A 22,969-nucleotide genomic window follows, 5' to 3' on the forward strand; every position below is an offset into this window, starting at 1 on the left:
CAGATGCTGTTTTGCAAAGGATAGATTCTTAATGAGTATTTATTGAAGTGAACTGAATATCAAACTCCAAAGAATTAGTTTCCAAAGTGCCCTCTCTCCATTGTGTCTGATCTGTGCTCCTGTGAGGATTTTTTTCTAGAGAGTTGTTGAATAGTTTATCATTTTTATTAAATTAATAAGTTCAGTATATATTATATATATTTCAAAAACTTCAAGTATTCATTTCAATTTTAAAATTTTCTATATCAGTTTAGTTTTCAAACAAAAAAAAATTTTTTTCTCTAAATGGTTTGACCTTCAATAACAAATTATTTTAGATTTTCTGTCATTTAAAAAGTTCTTAGATTCTATGATTCTGAAAGTTTGAAAGCAAATTTAAGGCATGAAATACAAATATAGATACTGAGTAATTCTTGATGGATTATACACATTGATATCAAATTACTTGATCCTTACTTTGAAGAAAAGGTTAATGGCATTTTTCCCTTTTACCCTTTTTCTTTGCTATGTTCAACAGATATTAATAAAGGTTAACATAGTGAAGGATATATGTGGCAGAGTGTATTATGACTTTTCAAATAATATAAAGGACAAGACAAGAAAAGACATGGTATTGTTCATTTTTGTTTTTAAAGTCAAATAATTTATTTTCTTCAAGTATTAGTAGACTTTGAGGGTAGAACATATGCCTTAAAATCTTTAATTTTAAAATAAACCAGAAAAGATGTTATATCTTATATGTATATTGTGTATGTGCATCTACATGTCTATTTATATATATATGATGTTATTATATCTTATATGTATATTGTATATGTGCATCTATATGTATATATAAAGATATAACATTTTCTGGTTTATTTTAAAATGTTACTATGTCAGTATATACATATATTTAAATCTTGATTTGTAATCAGAATTACTTATGACACAGTTTTTTTTTTTATCAAGGAATTAAAAAATAAGATAATAGGATCAGAGAATGTTATTTTACATATGGATTTTCCTACCTTCTAAAGGCTACTTTTTAGCTTGTAGAATTTATAGAATAGAAAAATTATTAATATCATTATCTGGACATTCTTGGACTAAAATAAATAAAAAATGGGGACGAAAGTACATGTGAAATGTACATAGGAAATTTATGTGAGTCAGAGTAGCAAAATATGGTGTCAAAGTGTACCAATATATTTTAAAAATAGAAAAGAATAATTATTTCCTGGTGAATTAGCTAAGCTGCAAGATTAATGATTGGGCAAAGGTTAATAATTTGACTCTCAATTTATAATTTATCTTAACTATTTTTCATATATATATATATATATATATATATATATATATATATATAGAGTCTATATCTGCAAATGTAGTTAATAATTACTTTGGGACTTATAATATGTAACATGGCATGAAATGTGTTAATAATATAATAAATATAATATATCTTCAGAGATGTTCTTGGAAAACTCCTCTGTTTGACATTCAAGAGTATTCATAAGCTGATTCTAACTCATCTTCCATACTTATCACACTTAATATTATTATATAATCCTCCCAATTCTAGGTTCCAGCGGTGCTGGCCTCTTGATGTTTCTTTTAGTCTTTCCATGCTCTTTTTTATACCTTGTGGCTCAGTGACCCATTTGTGCTGTCCAACATAGAATGATGAAAAGGGAGAATGGTCACCCCTCATTTTTGCCAGGCATTTCCTGATCTTCCTAAGTGCTAGTCATCTCCTACCTCCTGAAAATTATTTTGTATTTACTATACTTATACATATGCATACACACACACACACACACACACACACTTTTGTGGGGAGAGGCATCTTGATAAGTCGATATCTGATATTCTGATAGCTTGGAATGGGGAGAGGCATTCTGATATTCTAAAATATGAAATCTTTTATCTTTATCAAATATTCTGATTAAGAGGGAGGGGTAGTTTTATAAACTGAGGCAGAACAATTAGGGAAACTGAGTCAGGATAATTAGGGAAACTGAGTCAGGACAATAAAAGAGAACTGTGGCATAACATAACTTTTTCAATAATTTTAAAAAGTAGAAGATGCATTAGTTACAGATTGAACTATACATGGAGTTTTGAAGTAATGGATATAATACTTTCCTTTCTTGAACTAGCTTGATAATGATTATTAAAAGAAAAAATTGTGACTTCCCTTAAAAACTGATCTCTTAAGAGTGTTTGATGGTAGAGGCTTTGTTAATTTAACATGAAATGCATTAATATTAATTTTCTTTTTGTATGTGTATTTTTAACAGGTGTGTGGAGGTCATTGCAAAAGAAGGACAAAACCTGAAAGAATTGTATTTGGTGTCTTGTAAGATCACTGACTATGGTATGTAATGGGACTTTTTTCTTTCTTGACATTTTTTCAAGATTAAAAAAAAAGATATAAAAGTCTTTAAAGTTCATTCACAGATTCATAATGAACCTAAATGTAAAAACCTTTTATCCTTCATTTTACATAAAAACGTGAATCTAACCTAGAATAGTGTGCAAGAATTTTTTTTCTTTATGTGTCTATCCGTACATATTGGGAATATGTATCAGAGTAACTATAAGATTGCGATTGTTGAGAAAATAAAATTGAGTAAGAAATTACTGGAATGACTTGATTTGCTTAAGTTTATCTTATGATGAAATCTCAAATACAAAGATTTATTTTTCTTTTGATTAGTTTGCCACTTTTACTTTTTGCCTCCATCTGAAGAAATTTTCTATGCAGGAGAGGAAATTTATTTGAAAATTGGAAAGGACAAATTGGTTCTTTTGACACATGAGCTAAATGGGAACTACTATCCTGTTCTAGGTGTAAACTAAGAATTTGAATGGGTATTGAAAAAATAAAATTAAAATAATTCTCTCTCTCTCTCCCTTTCTCTTCTATTGACTTCAACCCAACTTTTCTTCAAGTATTGTTGTGTTTGACTTGAGCTTAGATATATACCTAATTTTCATGACTTATATGGAGGAGCTAAGCTAATAGTACCCTCCTTCTGTCTCCCAAAATTATTTATTTTGCTTTGTATTGATAAAACCAAATGACTGAAAGATTATATTGAAAAATTCATCTACATGTGAAAAAGACCAGTGATTTATTCCTCAGCATCCTTAATAGTTTTCTGGTTAAGAATTAACCAGTTTATGGAATTCTTTGTGTAATCTTAAGCATTACATTAATATGAGCTGGTATTGTTGATAGTAAACTTTTTATTATCATGGAATTTAATATCTTTGAATATGCCTTCTAAAAATGATTTTTCTTTTTTAAAAGAATAAACCTTGACCCCCTCTTCTTATTCATATCTACTCAATTCTCAATTATCGAATGACACTTTTTGGAAAAGAGCATTGGAATTCACCTGGTCCCATTCCTTCATTCTAAAAAAATAAGATAATTGAAATTCAGAAGGAGTGAATGACTTTTCCAACATCATACAGCTAGTTTAATGGCAGAACTGAGACTTTGCTTCTTCAAAAGATTCATGTAGGCAAGTAGGTGATACAATGGATATGGTCCTGAACTTAAAGTCAGGAAAGTTTGAATTCAAATACCAATTCAAGTGTAACAATTGTGTGACCTTGGCCAAGTCATTAAATTTCTCAGCAACTTTATTTTCTTTATCTGTAAAATAGAGATAGAAATAATACTTCACAGAGTTGCAGTGAGAATAAAATGAGATTATATATATATATATATATATATATATATATATATATACACACCATTTTGCAAATCTTAAAGCACAATATATATGCTAGCTATTATTACAGTGTCTCTTAAATATCGATCTATTTTTGTATATTCCAAATCTAGTTCTATTTATAAGAAATTTTAATGTACACACAGTATTTCTGTAGTATTATATATTTTCCTAAGTAAGCCATGACTGTTCTTGCTTCTTGACATTTTTAGTCTTTTTACACAAAATAACCTTCCTTGCTTATCAGGAAAATGTTTTGGAATCTAAGCACTCAGTATCTCAGATAATTCAGGGAAAGTTTGGATTCTTTAGCACTGCTTTGTTTCTTAGTTGATCATATACATACATTGACTATAAATAAGAATCACCTTTTCTTAATTTTCTATGCAGGAGAGAAAATTTATTTAAAAATCGGAAAGGATAATGGGATGTGGGATGTAGAGAGAAATTTAGCAAGGGAATGGAATGGCAATCCTTTGTATTTACAAATTTCTTCCCTTTTAATGCTAGGTCTTTATGGTGTGATTTCATTATTTGGTTTGAAATATCAACATTATATAGTGAAAAGAGAATAGGTTTTGGAGTCAGAGAATCAAGGTTGAATTATAATTCTGCTACATGGTAGCAACTTAAATGAGTTAAGAAATATCATCTAAAAATTGAGAGTTTGACCTAGATGGTATGTAATGTACGTTTCAAAGCTGAATTCTTTGATTCTGTGAATTACTAGAAGATTAGACATATCTTATTTAAATATATTCAAATTTAAAATAAAAACTTACTTGTACTTGAAATAAAATTATTTGGATATTTGCCTGTAAATACAAATGAATAATTAAGTTGTTTATTGTTCTCATGGAGAAGCTAATCAGAGCTGGAAGAATGATCATGCCTACAAAAGAAATAGAAAAGTTTGAGCAGAGTGGAGGTGGATAATGAGAGAGGATGAAAGGGAATGAATTCTTCTTTGGAAATGTTGAGTTTAGAGTGCCTTTAGGATGTCCAGCAGGCAGTTGGTCATTTGCTGATTGTGGGTAGATTCATAGATTTGTCATCTAAATTCTGGTAATAATTGAACCCATGGAAACAAATCAAATAAGGATATCCACACTTAGTAAGATAATGATCTAGCAAAGCAGAATGAATGATGGTCAGACACTTTGGAAACAAACCAGGAGAGAACAGTGCCATCGAAGCCAAGAATTAAAAGAATATCCAAAAAGAGTGAGGGGTTGACAATATCAGAATTTGCAGAGAGGTTTGGTAGAATGAGGACAGATTTAGTAGTTAAGAGAGCACTGTTAACCTTGGAAAAAAAGCAATTTCAGTAAAGTAATAAGGTGAAAACCAAATTGCAAGCGATTGAGATTTGAATAGGAGATAAATAGAGACAACAAATGTAAAGGAATCTTTCTAGACATTTGATTTTAAAAGAGAGAGGAAACAATAACTTGAAGGAATGGCTTGCATTACTATTATGCTCTTGCTTTTTAAAATTTGCCTAAAGCATTACAAATGTACCTAACAGTGCCTCCTTTATCTAACTCTGAATCTTCTTGTTTCAAGAATATTTCTTGTAAATTATATATGGTTGGATTCTGCTTTCTACTTCGTCATTCTTTTCCATTGTACAGGCAAGTTAATTTCATTCCCATTCATAGGTATGATGATTAATAGTGGATTTCCTTCCATTCTCCACCCCCTTTACATTTTTTCCTCTTCTTTCTTCTTGTGTCTCTCTGCAAAGAAAAAGTGGATGGAGAAAGAAAAATAATTTGATCAGCATTAGTAATTTGTCATTGAAGTAATCTGTTCCTGTTCCCTTATCTCTCCCTAATTCATTAAATCTAGACTCTGATCTCTGGTTTTAAGATTTTCTATCATTTTAACCCTGGCATTAAGAGCTATGATCAGAAGCTAAAATTTATCTTACTTCGTTCTTTCTGTAATTCTCCTCTCACTATCCCCACCAGTTGCCATGTTGAATTTTGTGTGTTTCTATACCAAATTATTTGTGTATATGTATAGTTGTAACTAGGGCAACTAGGTAACATAGTGGATAGAACACCAGACCTGATATCAGGAACACTGGTCTTCCTAAATTCAAACCTAGACTCAATCACTAACTAGCTGTGTGAATCTGGACAAGTCACTTAATCTGTTTGCTCCAGATCCTCTTCTAAAAAATAAGCTGGAGAAGGAAATGGCAAACTACACTAGTTAGTATCTTTGCCAAGAAAACCCTGAATGGGGTCACGAAGAGTCAGACACAACTGAAACAATTGAACTACAACATGTTTGGGAGTATAAGTGATGAGTATGTACGAAGCAATATTTAAATCGTCATACATGTGTAGCATAGTATTTTTTTGCAGAATATTATTTACAGAAGCCAGTAGATTCTCTTCTCATACAGTCATCAGAGACACTCTAAATACACGTGTAAATTGTTCTCATATACTTTTATAGATTCAAAATATAGATGTAATCCATGACTCTTTATTCTCACTGCCTGTATTTAGTCTTGTGTTAAATCCTAACATTTCTACTTTTTGTAACATCTCTAGTATTTATCCCCTTCTCTTCTCTGATAGTGCCACTTGGAGCAGGCTTATCACCTTATATGTATTACAAACTCTGCTCATTTCAGTCTATCCTTCAATCATCTATCAAATTGAGCTTCCTAAAACAAACATTGGACCATATGCCACCCTTACCCCCATTCAATATATTCTAATACTTCCTATTACCTCCAGAATCAAAAATAACATCTTCTGTTTTGTTTTTAAAACCCTTTGTAATCTGGCCCTTTCCTAACTCTAGTCTTCATATAGCTTTCTACTTTCCATTTACTTTGTGATCCAGTAGCAATGGTTGCTGTTGAAACCTGTGCTTCATTTTTCAATTTCGTGCATTTTCACTGGCTATTTCTTCTTTCTTCTCATTTTATTTTCCCTTTAAGTCCCAGTTAAGATTCCATTCTGTACTAAATTGTGCCAGTGTCTTCCCTTGGTTTGTGATCTCTAGTTTATCCTGTATAGAACTTGTTTGTCCCTGGTTGTTTGCATATGGCCTCCTTCATTAGACTATAAGTTTCTTGAACATAGGGACTGCCTTTTATCTTTCTTTAAGCATTACACAGCACCTGTGCTTAAAATTGTTTTGTTGCCTTTATTTTATTTAATTTAGTAAGAAAGAGAAAAGCATATTTTTATATGGTATAGTTTTTTTTATATAGCCTATATCACCTTCATTGTGGTCTTTTTGATTTTGTTCACAAAATGATTGATTGCCCCATGAAATGATGCTTCATCTTATTTTTGGATACACAAAAAGCAAGTTCTGCCAATTTCTTTGTTCTCTTCAAGGAGAATCCGTTAAGCCATCTTGTTGTTGTTATTGTTGTTTTTCTTCTTTTTTCTCTTTTTCTTCTTCCTCTTCTTTCTTCTCCTTTTTCTCCTCCTCCTTCTCCTCCTCCTTTTTTGCAATTTGCTTTTCCATATGATTTTATCTAGAAAAAGAATATTACTTCTAATACGATTTTGATATTCATTAATGTGTTTATTCAAGAGTTTCACCTTTAGAATACCAAGAGTTAACATTTCTAGAAATTCTAAAAATTATTATGATTTTAGAAATCTCTTTTTCCTTTTATGTCACTCAGCCTCTATCCCTGCTGAAGTGGAAAGGTATCATATTTGACCAAGGGCTATTTTGTATTTTCTTTGTTCCATAGCTAAAGAATCTACCATTTAGGAGCCAGATTATAGTTTAGCTCCTCCATATTTCTCTTGGTTGGTCCTTAAACAATGTATAGAATATATCTTAAAGACCATATTTAAAACTTTTCCTGTATGTCATCATAACTAAAGCATTGAAAATAGAATATTTGTTAGTTTTATTTCAGAAAGTTGAATAGTAACCAAATTGAGAAGACTTACTCTTAGTGTACATTCTCTAATTTTTGCTCATTTAATCAGAGTTCTAGGCATGTGGTCATTTGTTGTAATTTCTAGTTTAATTTATTTGAATTATTAACTTCACCTAAATACTTAATTGAAATATGTAACTATAAGAAGCATATCATAATTTCCTGTCTAACCAATTATAAATTGCCATTTCCACAGGGCTCTGTAAATAATTAGCTATTTTTAATATTATTCTTATGGTGGATTACTAAAGATAAGGGAAATTTAGGTTAAGCACATTATTTATTTGGTTGGGTAGTTTTTGATTTTAAATCCTGTTCTAAGGAGATTAGATATGTACAAATTTTTCTTGTCTTCTGGTAAAGGTGTAAAATAGATTATATTGAACATTTATGGTAGGACATTATTGGACTTGATCTAAAGGGTCAGAATAATTATAGCTCCTTCCATTATAAAATTGTTTAATTTTTAATCTTTTCATTTATTCATCCATTCAACAATTAATAAGTATGTATAATAATATTAACTCATATTGTTATTACTATGTATCTACTATTAAATTAAATATCTACTATATATCAAGCATTTTGCTAAGCCCTAGGGATACAAAAAGAGGCAAAAAGCATTTCTCGTCCTAAAGGAACTTCAAATCTAATGGTAGAGACAAGATGCAAAATATATATAATGCAAACTATACACAGGATAAATAAGAAATAATTATCATATTGAAGGCACTGGAATTAAGAGGGGTTAGAGAAGGTTCCTTTGAAGGTGGGATTATAATTGGGACTTAAAGGAAGTTAGGGAGATCAGTAATCACAACAAAGATGGAAGAATGTATCAGACCTGAAAGAGAGAATTCCCAGAGCTGAGAAATGAAGTGTCCTTTTTCATGGTAACAATGCTGGAGAAAAAATGAGGGCAAGTAGGAGAGGTATTGCAAAGGTGTAATTGAACCTAGAAAAGAGAGATTATGGAATTGAGAGAATGATCACAGCAGTATCAAAGAGGATTTGACCTCAAAAAGGTCAAAGAGAATTAGGAGTGATAAAAGATCATTGGATATGGCAATTAAGAGATCATTAGTTACTTTGAAGACATCAGGTTTTGGTGTAATGATAAGGTAGATGCCAAATGTAAGGGATAAGAAGAGAGTGAAAGTAGAGAAATTAAGAGGTACCTAAGAGAAATAAAGAGATTTCCTTTTTGAGGAGTTGAGCTACAAAGGATAGAAAACATATGAAACAATAATTAGCAGGGATAGAAAGATTAAGTGAATGTTGTTTTTTTCATGATGGAGAAGTCTTGGGTCAATTTGTAGGAAATGAGCCAGTACTGAGGGAGAGATTGAAAATAAGGGATGACAGACAAAGCAGTCTATTGTAGGAGAAAGGATAGTATGGGATCTCTTGAAAAAGTAGCAGCTTTAACCTTAGTGAGGAGTTAGGATACTTTATCATGTGAGACAGCAGGCCAAAGAGATAGTAGCTTTTTATTTTTACACAGACTCTGTGAGATAAGTAGTACCAGTGGTAGTATTCTCATTTTTTATATGAGTAAACAGCCTCAGAAAGATTAAATGACTTCTGACTGCAAATGCATAGAATTAGAATTAGTCTTGTAAATATCATGAAAATTTCATGTCAGCTAGTCCAATCATTATCTGAATAGAACTCTCTTCTTGGAGTCTCCAACAAGAATTGATCTAGCCTCTTCTTGAAGACACACTGATAAGGAATCTGTGCTAGTGTGCCCAAGAACTTTTTATCTCATAGAGAAGCTGCATTTGTTCAGTGTGAAAGAAAAAGGGAAAAGAAAAAAATACAAGTACTCTTAAATGTCTTCAGTTTGCTGTTATAAGGATATAAAGTTATAAAAAGTAAAACTTACCTATTTGCAAGTTAATATATTTATACAATGTTAATGATTTTAATTAATAATTTAGAAAAATAAGTTATAAATGTTAATATGCTATAACAGTCAGTTTTCTATAACATGGTCTTTCACGGTAGAAAATAATTCTCAATAAAAGAAAATAGGTTATTAGAAAAAGTAATTAATGTTGTATTTGATGAAAAATAATTATAATATTTCCTTTATTTATTCTACCATCTCTCTTAGACATAATTCCCCAGAATTTTATCTTCTTAATATCTATAACCCAGGATTCATAAATAGCTTTCAAATTTACTAAAATAATATTCTCCTGTTTAAAGGATTTTTCATTTCCTGTCATAAGAAATTTTTTTTTTTTGGTAATCTGTTTTTCTCATTGTGCTTTTACTTTACTTTCATTTAAAAATTTTTAAATGACCAATGATATCCCAACAATATTTAATCCTTCTGCCTTGTGTGTTAAGATATTCTGCTTGAGGTTTAGAGTTTCTTGAAAAGCTAGAATTTAGGTCCATTGGTTATGATTTTGTCCAGCATACCCAGACTTTCTTTTAATTATTTAGAAGAATGTTTATTATTAGGTGTTGTTAATAATATCATTTATGAAACCCAGACAAATCTTAACAGAATAAAAATACAGAAACTTAATAAAAAAAATTGAAACTATCCAACCAGATTTGTATTTAAGAAACCTGTAGTGTGAGTAGGAGTTTCTTTGCTGTGTGTATAAAAAGCACAGACTTCTAGGTGGTATGGTAGATAGAACATTGGGCCAGGAATCAGTCATTTAAACCTCTATTTGCCTCAGTTTTCTCATTTGAGAGGATCAAATGATTGTTGAGAGGATCAAAGATCATATTTGTAGAATGCTCAGTACAGTGTCTGAAATGTAGTTGGTCCTGCATAAATGTTTATTCCCTTCTCCATCTATAAGACTTCTTTCCAGTATAACTTTCTGATATTTGCAGTGCATCCAATGCCCAATCAAGACTGTGAATCTGATGGACTGCATTTTATGTTCATCCTTGATTTACATGGATCAGGAAGTGTACCAAATGTAAGAGGAAGCTTTCATGTGAACCAATCTTATCTAATTCTTAGGAAGTGTTGGGAATGATATCTCTATACTATACATTCCACCATCTTAATTGTTTATACCATAACTACTATTAAGCCCAGAATTTCACTGGGAGATTTGCTTTTCAATTCTGATTTTTAGAATGTCATTTATCCTAACAAGTAGCATTTTGCACAACTCTCTCTCTCCCCCCAGTTTATAGCCAAGGAAAATGAGGCTAAGATATGCTAAGTGACTTGCCCCAAATTCACAGATTGGTGATTGTTTGAGGCAAAATTCAAACTCAGGCCTTCCTGACTTCCAGGATTCTGTCAATTGACCATCTCGCTCTCTATTATCTGTCTGCAGTAGAAACAGCTGTCTCATTGAGTCAGAAAGTAACAACTAATTGAATGAGGAAAAATGGGCCATGTCATTGTAAGGTTAAGCCCTAGAAAATTGAACTTTGAGTGATAGATGCCAGAATCATCCTTCCCCCACTTTCCTTCCTTCCTCACCCCAATACCTGCAGTAGCCATGCTTCCAGAGGAAAACATGCCATTCAGAAGCCAGTTCAAGAGAGTTCTTGAGGAAAGGGTAATATAGTAAGCATTTATTAAGCACTTACCATATGCCAAGCACTGTTGCAAATGCTGTACAAATATTGCCTCATTTGATCCTCACAATAACCTCCTTGGGTATGTGCTGTCATTATCCCCATTTTATAGAAACACACAGCAGACAGACTCAGATACAGAGAAACAATTGCACCAGCAGCAGTTTTAACGGAATAGGACCTCTGGCTGCTAGAATGAGAGCGATTGTATTCTCAGGAGATAGACAGCCTTGGCATTTGAAAGTTATTCTGCAGAAAATGTTTGGAAACCGTACTGAGCACTGCATCTGGTGGCAGCTTTCAAGTCCTGTAGTTCCAAAGTTGTGTATTGTCTTTGTCAACCTGTATTCTCTACATGTGTGCGTCATGGACATTTTATTTTAAATTTGTTCCTGTCATATCAATAATGTGTGAATTTGTAGAAGAGTATCCCTCCAGTTATTGGGGGGGGGGGGAAGTATGTTATAGGTACTATTTTACTATTCCATTTAATAAATGTCTTTCTTGAGAACTAATTATGTTTAAATTTTGATTTAATATGAACTACATTGATTTCCCACAGGAGATCATCCCTTGAACTTGGTCACTCTCTGCAACCTAATTTTAGAGCATGAGTACAAGTTGGAGCAGTAGCCCAGAAAAGTTAATCTTCACTCTATAGACCTCTACTGTTTAATTTGTTGATTAAGCATGAAAAATGTGAATTCATTTTAAATAGAATTTTTTTTTTTTTAAAGCAAGGCATTTTATAATAGATATACTACTGGATTTGTACTCAGAGGACCCACATTTAAACTCTGTTTATGACCTAGAGATTGTGAAATTTTATTTACAGTATTGTAATGAGCAGTAATTTTATTTACTAAATTTTAGTTGTGTACTACCATACTTTATACCAACTACTTCTTTGAAAGTTTTTTCCCTCTTCTATGGGTTTCAATTTTCTTACCTTGAAAGAAAAAAAGTATTGGGTTAGATGATCTCTAAAATCCCTCCTAATCGAGAACCCTGTGATACTGTTACTTCTACATTTGTAACAGTATTTGGAAGCACAAAGTCACCCCAAATGGGAAATACTTAAGGAAATGTTTCCAGGAACCCGATTAACTTATTTGGAAAAGAGAGACCTAGTGGCTAATGGGGTTTCATAAACCAATTTTTTTTTTCCATGGGGGTGGGGAGATTGGGAAAGGCTTTAGAATATAGCTAAAACACTACATATAATTGGAGGCTAGATTTCCTAGAAATTTTTTTGAACTATCAGGATTCTATTTAGACTTCCCTGCTTCTAGCCAGAAATGATTGAATTATGACTTATTTAGACTACAGTTTATTACATTTTGTATCCAGAGCTTTTCTTTTCTATGCCAGTCAGATTTCCTACTGTGAATGTTTAATCCATCTATTGACTGACTGAGAGCCAAATGGCCCCCTCTAGCACATACTCTGTATCCTGTAAATACAGGAAAGATAGACTCCTGAGCCAGAATTGGATCTTCATTTATAAACCTTGCTTTCTATCAGTCAAAATATTTTGGCACTGAACAATATCTTGGTGACCTACATTTTTCAATATAAATCATTAAAAAAGTTAAATTAAAATTTTGTCAACAGCGATTATAGAGACAGAAGGAACATTCCCTGCACTTTGATGACACTAAATAACTCAGTGCCAAATATCCATTTTCTCTGCATAACTTTTAAGACTGCCATCTAATGTCATGAAAATCTCATGCAGTTTTCTGTAAAAGTTGGTTTGGAATGTCACTAAATATTGAAACTCCCATACATTGAGTTAAATTGCAGGAGTAGCATTTCTTGAGCACCAACTAATTGCAAACCCCGTATCTTGAAATACATTGTAAAAACTTTTTCTCTTACATAATAAAGAAAACTAAACTTCTAAGTTCAGTCTTTACTTAATATATTATGTGCGACATCTGTAAATATATATCTTGGCTTTCCTATGCCTTCTTCCCTAAAATAGATTATATTACTTTTAATCATACAATATTGGTTGCAAGAAAAAGACTAGTTCATTCATGCAAAGATTGGCAGATTCTCCTATATTTTGTACTCTTGTCTCCTATGGCAGTCATTTCAAAATCAAGAATTCTATGATATGTTATATTCAAAGCACTTTCTTTCTTATTAGATGCAGCCATGGCTGCTTTCACACCAATCTGTTAATAATATATTTTATAGTATCCCAAAAGCCGGTTTTAAAGCCCAAACTGGAAGCAGATGTGATCCTAAAAGACATTTTAGAAATTAAAAATTAGCATATGTTAACTTTACTGAAGAAACTATCTTTCTATATCAAGATACAATATTTTTATTTTATTATAGTAGAAAGCTCTATCGAAGGACATATCAGATTTGTAGTTTAATCCCCTTACCTTTTTTCACAGTTATTGTACTGTTAAATTAAGAATAGAATAGCAGGTACACATTTTGTTATGATACGACTTTGACAGCAATGGGCCCTTGTAATTTCTGTATATGGATCTATCATCATTAATGTTCTTAGCTAATCAAAATTTAAAAGGGAACATTATGAGATTATGCCTAATACTTCTTCCAAGGTATATGACTAATCAAAATAGCAACTAATCCAGATACACACACATACACACACACACACACACACACACACACACACACACACACTTTTTACCTTAGCACCCTATTATCTTAGGGAATAAAGTTCTTTGTCCATCTTTCCACTTCCAAGTACAGATTATGAATTCATGATAATATAAAATTATTGACCTGAAAGAAACTCCAGAAATCAACTAGAGCAGGTCAAAATTTTAATTGTACTACAAATATTTTCACTTGAATACTTTAATATGATTTATAATCTTTTATTACAAATGCACAAATACACATACACATATATCCATACACACTTTTCCATTCTCTCCTATCCTCCCCCACAAAAACTATTAAAGAGTTTGCAGAATTTATACTTTAAAAATACATACTTTTTGCACCTGTGAAAATGTACTCTACGAAAGAATGCTTCTCTTCCCTCTGATTATTGAGGGCATTGTAGACAAAATTTCAGGATTTATATTTGCAATTCATCTTCATGAAAACTTACATCACTTGTTCCATATTACATTTTCCTAGAGTAAAATAAATCAAGCACAGGTTTGTTTAGGCGATTATCCATCATATCAGTTTGCACTCTATTGTCTTACATTAGAGGCTGAATGGTATGTGATGTTTCACTAATAACCAGATGTATTATACCACAATGTGATTCAGTGTTTCAGGTTTGTTTTTTCTTTATTTTTAACAAAGTACATTTTATGATTAAAATCTTTTTATAGATGTTGTTTTCTTCCTGGAAAATGAATTAGCATACCTTGAACATAAATGGTTTATGCATCATCTTGATTTAAGTGCTTTTAAGCATTCTCTTAATATTAATATAATGATTCCTTTCTTAAAGATGCTAAGAACGATTTATGCTTCTGAGTTTATGATACACTTTAGTGAAATTTTATTGTGTTGAAAATCTAATATCTATCTTACTATAAAGTTGAGGTTAAAGTTTTTTCATGTATAAATCACATTTGCACAGGTTGCCATGAAGTTTACTTTTCCATCAAACTTGGGTAGTAAATTCTACTGGTATGCAATGTTCCACTATGATTTTATACACAAAATCATTGCTGCATCTTATCATGCTCCTTGAAGAAGAAATTTACTTATTTGGCAGATTCTCTGCATTTAACTAAAATAAATTTTAGAATTGATATGTTCCCTAGATATAATGAACTGATAAAATGACATTAAGAATCTCCTGTATTTATTTCCTACTCATACATTCTATCTAAATAAGTTCAGACATTTTATTACTTAATTTTGAAAAGTTTTCACCAGCTAAGACCTAGGATTCATCTGAACCCAAGTTAGTCCATCAAAAAAATTATTAAGCCCTTATTGTTTGCCAGATCATTGGTGATACAAAGACAGACAAAAGCACTTGACAGTGTTCTTATATTCTATTGGTAAAGAGAACTTGCAAATAGCTGTGTACAAACACAATATATACAATATATATAGAGTTGTAGGATATGAAGAAAAACTTCAAATCAATACATGCTCTAGGTATAAAAGGTTCACATGAAAAACAAATAAGAGGAACAATTACCTTTGAGATCAATGGATAGGGGAAGTTCATGACTAATGAAAAAAACTGGGAAGTTAATTTGATTATATAAAATTTACAAGTTCTTGCACAAACAAAAATGTAACTAAAACTAAAAGGAAAAATATTTGTAACTAAGAAAAAATATTTTGATAAGTTTCTCTGATGTAAATCTCATTTCTAAGATATATAAAGAGCTGACTTACACCATATTAATTGCACATTCCATTCTCTGCACATTTTTATACTTCATATCCTTGGCTAATTGTCCCTACTTCAGCAATTAGCAGATTTGCTTCAGCATATTGTTCAGTGTCTATAAAGAGAAACTAAATTCTGACTATATCAATACCCCGACATCATAACAACAAAAGGAAAGAAAGAAAATGAAGTGATATTTTTTCTTTTTCTAAATATCATAGAGTCTTAAAGCTGGAAGGGACTTCAAGTTTTCTCCAGCTATTACTTCTACTCATTTCCCCTGAGTCCTGCTCTTTAAGGTAAGCAGAATAGATATTGTTCTCCAAGAGAAGAAAACTTTTATGTCCCTCTTAAGTCTTCTCTTACATGATCTAAATGTCCCCTAAAACATTTTCTTTTTCAAGAATTTGGGCCTTTTCTTCAGCCCAAAAGGACAAGGAATATAGTACTCTAGATTCTATTAGGTCTGGCCAGGCATAATATAGTGAAATCATTTTCCCTGCTGTTATGGATACTTTCTAAGAAGTGCCAAGGACACATTAATCTTTGAATTAACATATCATCTTTTTGATTCATATTGAGCTTTGATGATATCCCCTAAAAACATTATAGGCTTTTTAATTTTTCTGTCTGTATTGTTGATTTGTACTTGAACTTAACAAGTACCCGACTTTTACCTTTATTTCTTTTAAATTTTATCCTATTTCTTTAGAGCAGCTGTAAGGACCATTTTGGATCTCCCATTCTAACATCCAGAATATTAGCTTTTCCTCCTCAGCATGATTTTTTCCTTCACATTTACTAAGCATGCTATCTCTCAATCAATTTATTCCTCCATCTAGGTCATTGGAAAAAAATGTTAAGCCGAAAAAGACAAATGATAAAAATCTGTAGCATCCCACTAGTAATTTCCCTCCACAGTGATATCTATCAGTCATTCCATTGACTAATGACAGTTGATCCAATGACAGGATCCTGTCATTGGATTGAAAATCAATTTACCTAATTGAACTATCTATGGGTCCATAGTTCCTATTCTAACCTGTGTGTGTTTGGGTGTGGGGAGAGGAGGATTACTCAGATTAGTTTTGTTATGGTTTAATCACTGTTTCAGACATCAGACTTTCTGTCTTTATTCCTATATTCCTTGTGTACATTTAGAAAGAAGTTTTTTTTTTCTTTTTCTTTTTAAGTTTATTTTTAAATCAAAATTTTATTTAAAGAAACAATAAGAAAAAAGAAAAACAGAAAAGCAATACAAAAGAAAATGAAACAAAACAAAACAGAATATTATGTGCTCAGCAGAACATCAGGGAGTATTCAAAATATATAACAACAAATACCAGTTCAAGAAAGTATACCTATTAGTAGAAGATATTATATTCATAAGTGTCCATCTTTTTTTTTTTTACTTCCTAGTAAATTGTTCTTTTGTTTTCTGCTATACACCTTTTTTACTTTATTCTATTTTCCTCCTTTTATCCCCTCCCTTATCCCTAAGCAGGCTATAGTTAAGAAAATATATATTCACACACACACACACACACACACACACACACACACACACACACACCCCTTTCCTCTTCCTGTTGACTTTGCTTTAATTCTGTTCCTAACTTGCCTTGCTATTGCTTAACCTCCCTCCTACTCATGGATCCCTTCCTTGTCTTCTTCCCACACCCTTAGCTTCCCCATCCGCTCATCTTTCTAGATTTGGAGGGTGCTTTAATTTTCATAGTATATATGTAGGATTGCCTATTTAATCCATTCCCGATATGAGTAGGTTTTCAGAACTATGAGCCCTCCTCCACCTCTAATACCTCTGTATCTCTTTTTCCTCTGAACCTTATTTGTATAATTACTGTTTTTAACCTTAATTCTTCACCAGTCTTTCTTTTGAGCTGTTGAATTGTTGATGTCAATCTTAAACATATGCTATAAATTTCCCATGTAAAAGAAAACCCCACAATTTATTCATGTTGAGTTTCTTGAAATTGAGCTTTCATGTTGGCTCTTATATGTTAAATTTTTTATTAAGTTCAGATTTGGTTGATAGCTTTCTATCTTGAAAATTAGCAAGTTCATTGAAGTCCCTTCTTTCTCATTCAATATTATAGATAATTTTGCTGGATATGATATTTTTGGTCGCAGGCCTAGCTCTTTTGATTGTTAGTAAATATAATTCCAGGAACTCCGATCTTTTATTGTGACTGCTGATAAGTCCTATACAATTCTAATTGTAACTAGTATATTTGAATTGTTTTTTTCTTGTTTCTTGCAAAATATTGTCTTTGATTTGGGGGTTTCAAAATTTGGCAATAATGTTCCTATGTGTTCCACAAAGGATCTCATTGAAGTGATGATCAGGGGATGTTTTTCCTATTTCTATTTTCCACTCATGTTTTATCATTCCAGGATGATTTTCTTGGATTATTTCTTGCATTATTGTGCCAAGGGACTTTTTTTGGTCACAACTTTCAGGCAGTTCAGTTATTCTTATATTTTCTTTCTTGATCTGTTCTCCAAATCTGTTGTTTTTCTTATGTTTCATGTTTCACATTCTGTACTATTTTTTCATTCTTTATAATCTATTTTATTATTGCTTGATCTCTCATAGCTTTCACTGGCTTTCCCTTGCCCAATTCTAATTTTCTAAAAGCTCTTTTCATCTTCGGAGACTCTGTATCTCCTTTTCTAGTTAACTTTTTTTTTTAAAACAATTTTCTTGTATAGTTTTTTTTTTTTTTCCTCAGTGTCTCTCATTTGAGTTTTATATTCTTTTTTGTGTTATACAAATTCTCCCTGGGCTAGGGGCCATTTCATATTACTCTTTGTTTATGTTTTTTTTTGTTTGTTTGTTTTGTTTTTTTAACTTCAGTGACCTCCTCTGAAGATAAACCCATGTTCCCTGTTCCTATAATATATTTCAATGATGGGGTTCTTTCTTCTTTGCCTTTTTTTTTTTTTTTTAAACTAAGAGGTATTAGTGTAAATCCCTCTAATCCTGGGGTGGGGGGGAATGGTGTCTTCACCCTTCAGCTCTCCCCTCTGACTAGGAATCCCAAACGAAGAGCTTCACCCTCCTACAAGTGCCCACAGCCCACATCTCTGCCCTACTGCTTCTGCACTCATAGATGCTTGTTTCTTCTGGCCCAGGGCTGCATCCTGCAATACAGCTGGGCCTGGCATTCCTAATCAGCCAAGGTTCCTTCCCTCAGTCTTCCCGGACTCAGGCCCAGCTTGTACCAGCAGTACAGGAGGTGAAAGTCTCTTTGGTTTGTGCTGAGGCTCCAACCATATCCAGCTAGCCCCAGAGCTCCCCACTTGTTTCTGCAGAACTAACACAATAGTTGTATCAGGAGGACCCCTGTCCTGTCTTCTTGATTTTTCATGAGTCTATGTTTGCCCTGAAGTGCAAATTTATTCTATTTGTGGGGGAAATCAAGAAAGTTTAAAATTTACCAACCTAATCCTCCATCTTCCCAGAATCCCCCCACAGAAGAAGTTTTTCATGCTGTCATAGTGTTGCTATTGTTGCTCTGGCTGCTACATTTATTCATTTCTGCATTTTTGTTGTTTGAGGTATTTGAGAAGCAAAAATCTCTTCGGTTTTGGTTTTGTTTCTAAAAATAACTCAAATGCCCTTTTATTACTTAATGTTTTTCTTCATATATGGCTAAGTTCATATTTACAAGGTAGATCACTCTGGGTTGCATCCTATCTGCCTTTGTTCTTTGGTACACATTATTCCCCTCCATTTTCTGGTGAGTATAAAATAGTTTTGTGTAATTCAAATTTCCTTTCTTTAGTATTCAAAGTTTTTTCTTCTGATTGCTTGCAGACCTTGTTGTTCTAAATTGTATTGTTTAGTTTAACCACTATGTATCTTGGCATTTGGAGCCTTGGGTTTTATTCTGAGGATGACGTATACATTCTTTCACTTAGAATTTTATTTTTTATTTTCGGAAGTTATGAGCAAATTCTCTTCTATTTCCTACCTGCATTGTGGTGTTAAGTTTTTAACCTCCTGTTCTTCTGGGAAACATCAGACTGTATCTATGCATTCTTTCTTTCAGATCAGTATGTGCATAGTGAGCATATTTTCTTTTAATGTTATTTTTTTCTTCTTTTTGTTCTTTATTTTACTATACAGAACTATACTATATAGTTCCTCGGTACTCATCATTAATTGGTTCCAGAAGGTACAATGAGTGGCAAAAATTTTTCCCATAAGAGTATATTTCCAGACCACAGCCTTACCATTCCTCCCCACCCAGTTCTCCATAAGGCCAAGTGGGGCTTCCAGAGAAACAAGGCAACCAGGCCCAGCCCAGCTGGGTTCCTTCTTTCTTAACCCAGCTTACTTTCTGAGAGGAAATATGACTCTTCATACTCTTCCCTGCATGCCATATTGTCCTGGGGAGAGGAGTGTGCCTGGATGTGGAGGAAGAAGTTATGGTTCTACACCCTCTGCTGCCCAGAGCTCTGGCTGCTGCCAGGAGCCTCTGGGCTGCTGGGAATCCTGGATCCCCTGCTACAGAGGCTCTGAGCTGCTGGGAATCCTAGATCCCCTGCTACAGGGGCCCTGGGCTGATGGGAATCCTGGATCCTCTGCTATCCCTTCTGCTTGGGCTCCCTTGCTGCTCTGTTCCTGCTGTTTCTCCTCCTGTTGGGCACACCAGCTGCTTCTGACCTTTCTAATATTACTATTTTGGTAGTCTGATGACTATAAGCTGCAGCCACAAGGTCCTGCAGGAACTGCCCCCGATCTGTCCACTGAGGCACACAACCAAATCTTCTCAGGCTCCTGATAGTTCTGCACTATGTCATCTTACTGAGGAGGACCTGCCCACAGAGGAGGGCAATAGCAGCTGTAGAGTCTGAACTACAGTATACCTGGCAAACCTCACATCGCTACCGCTCACCCAAAACAACAAACAAGTATGACCAGTGCTGAGCAAGTATCAAGTACTGAAGTATTTTTTTTTTCTCATGGAAATGTATCAAATACTGAATTTAATGAGTTTCAAATTAGATGAATGCTGAGATACCATTGTATTTGAATTTCCATATCTATTATTCTCTCCTCCCCTGCCTCTTTTTTAAAATTGAAATTTCAATTTTATTTTCTTTTTTGCCCATTACTTTTGCTATGCAAGGCATGAATTCTCCTCTCATTATTTTCATTTCTCTTTTGAAGCTCCCAGGAAGAGTATTGCATATCTTTGTTCTCACATTCCACAGGATCCTCTTTCTCATCTAGTGTTATAATTTTCCTTTATTTTGCATTTTTTACTTATAGATGCCTGGACTTCTTTACAAGATTTAGAGGCCATATTTGCTTCTGTTTTTAATGCTTTCCCTATTAATTTATCTCCTTACATTTGAGGTATTTGAATTTTCTTCTCTTTGAGATCTTTGGTAATTTCATTCTTTTTTTTTTCCTTGATTTTTTTTCTATTCATTTTTTGACATTGTCCACTTGATTGTAATTTCCTTGGGAACTGGATCCCAGAGCATCTCAGCCTCCTCTCATGCTACAAATCATACTTATACAGAGTCCTAAACTGGTGTCTTACCTCACTTATTCTGTTTCTTTGTCCTCTGGCCCAGCATCAGCAATTCAGAGCTTTGCCATACTGTTACCACGGGTTTGCCCAACACTGGCAGTTCAAAGAACTACCCAGCCGCTGCTCTGGGATTTTCTGCCCTGGTACAGACATTTCAGAGTTTTGCTGGACTGGTACAATCTGCTTGCCCACCCCAGTATTAGGAGTTCAGTGTTTTGCCACATTAGTGCTATAGGATTACAGCACCTGGCAGGCTTTTACTCCTAAAGGGCTACAGCTTCCTCCTATGTTGTCTGTTACAGAAGGGTCTCCATGGCCCTGACAAGAGGAAAAGGGGACAAGTAAGTGTAGGGCTGTTTTTGTTTGCTTGCTTGTTTGTTTTTAATAAGCCTGTGTTGGATCTTTTTGGTCTGCTAATGCAGCCTTACTGCTGAAATCATGAGAAATAGAAATGGGGTACTGAGTGCACTCAAAATCAAAGAGTGTTAGTTCTTGGGATTGTGGTTTTGGTTTTCTTTAACCTTCTTTTGGGCCCTAGATTTTCTAGACCATTCACATATAATTTCTATTTTAGAGAGTTTTGAGAAATTGTGAGGTCATAGGAAAATATCTAGTCCCTTCTCTTATTCTTCACTTAACCCTCCCTAAGTCCCAGGAACTTTTACTGTTATTAATAAAAGCAGAATAATAATAGAAAGGAGAATAGAAACTTATCCTGGGAGAAAGGTTGTTTTAAGGATCCTGTCCTTACTCTCTAAACTGTCTGACATGATGGAGCTTGGGTGAATACTATCTATATAATTTTTATGCTATACCAGTTCTGATGTTATTCCTGGAAGGGAGGGATTAGAACTAAAAAAAAAAAAAAAGTCTTTGTGATCATTTAGCTTGACCCTTTCATTTTGCATATAAGGAACCCAGTGCATATGATGAGATTAGATTCAGGTAACCAAAATGATGAGATTAGTATTCCTGGTGGTCAGGGAACCAAATGAAGAGGTTTGGAGTTGTGAGAACTCCCTTTTGGCCATGCAAAGGTCCTTCATAAAGGAATTTACAAACCTGAAAAGCTAGACTGATAAAAAGAAGTTTATTATTGGCACTGGGAAGTCAGCTTTTGCTATGCATGAATAGAAAGACTGAATTCCTTAGTGCCAAGGTCTGCTAGAGAAGCAAAGTTTCTAGTAGAGAAATCCCGACAGAGAGGTATAAAGTCTTATTAGGGAAATAGGTGAGAAAGATAAAGAGAGGATAATGCTGAAAGAGAATATCATTTCAGCGATGCCAAGGGAGGTTTGCTGCTATGCCAGGGATGGCATATTAGGTCCTCTTCAAGGACTAAGCCCCAAGTTGGCTCTTTTTATACTAGAAGCCTTAGCTACAAGCTGGGGTTTTTGCTCTTGATGGGGGCTGGGTTTCAGCTTGAGCTGGAATTGAATAAAAAATCTTAGAATTGAATGGATGTCTCTTCAATTCAGTAGGACTCAGGACTCAACCAGCCCCACCTAGATAACAGAATGAAGCTGTTTGTCTTGTTTCCCTCAGTGGAAACAAGAGAGTTTCCGGGCTCCCTCGTCACATATAAACAGAGGCAGGCAGTATTGGTTGTGGAATCCATTTGACTTATAACTTAATCCTTCAACCTCAGTTTCTTCATTTATAAGAAGTAGCCAATGACCACACCTGCTTCACAGGATTGTTGAGAACCAAGACAGATAATATAGCTAAAGCACTCTGCAAACTGTTAAGGGCTACACAAATGTTAGCTATGATTATTGCTGTCATTAAGTAACTTATCTGAGATCACACA

The 22,969-nt window shown here is 33.3% G+C and overlaps 1 protein-coding gene across 1 annotated transcript in view; it reads left to right on the forward strand.

Moving 5' to 3' along the window:
- The window catches only part of FBXL17 (F-box and leucine rich repeat protein 17), a 495,113-nt gene that overhangs the window by 317,968 nt on the left and 154,176 nt on the right, over window positions 1–22,969 (forward strand). The window contains 1 exon segment of the mRNA XM_031968710.1: window positions 2,283–2,359. Coding sequence (XP_031824570.1) covers window positions 2,283–2,359 — 77 coding nt within the window.

Source organism: Sarcophilus harrisii, chromosome 1 (genome assembly GCF_902635505.1).
Source record: "Sarcophilus harrisii chromosome 1, mSarHar1.11, whole genome shotgun sequence".
NCBI classification, from domain to species: domain Eukaryota; kingdom Metazoa; phylum Chordata; class Mammalia; order Dasyuromorphia; family Dasyuridae; genus Sarcophilus; species Sarcophilus harrisii.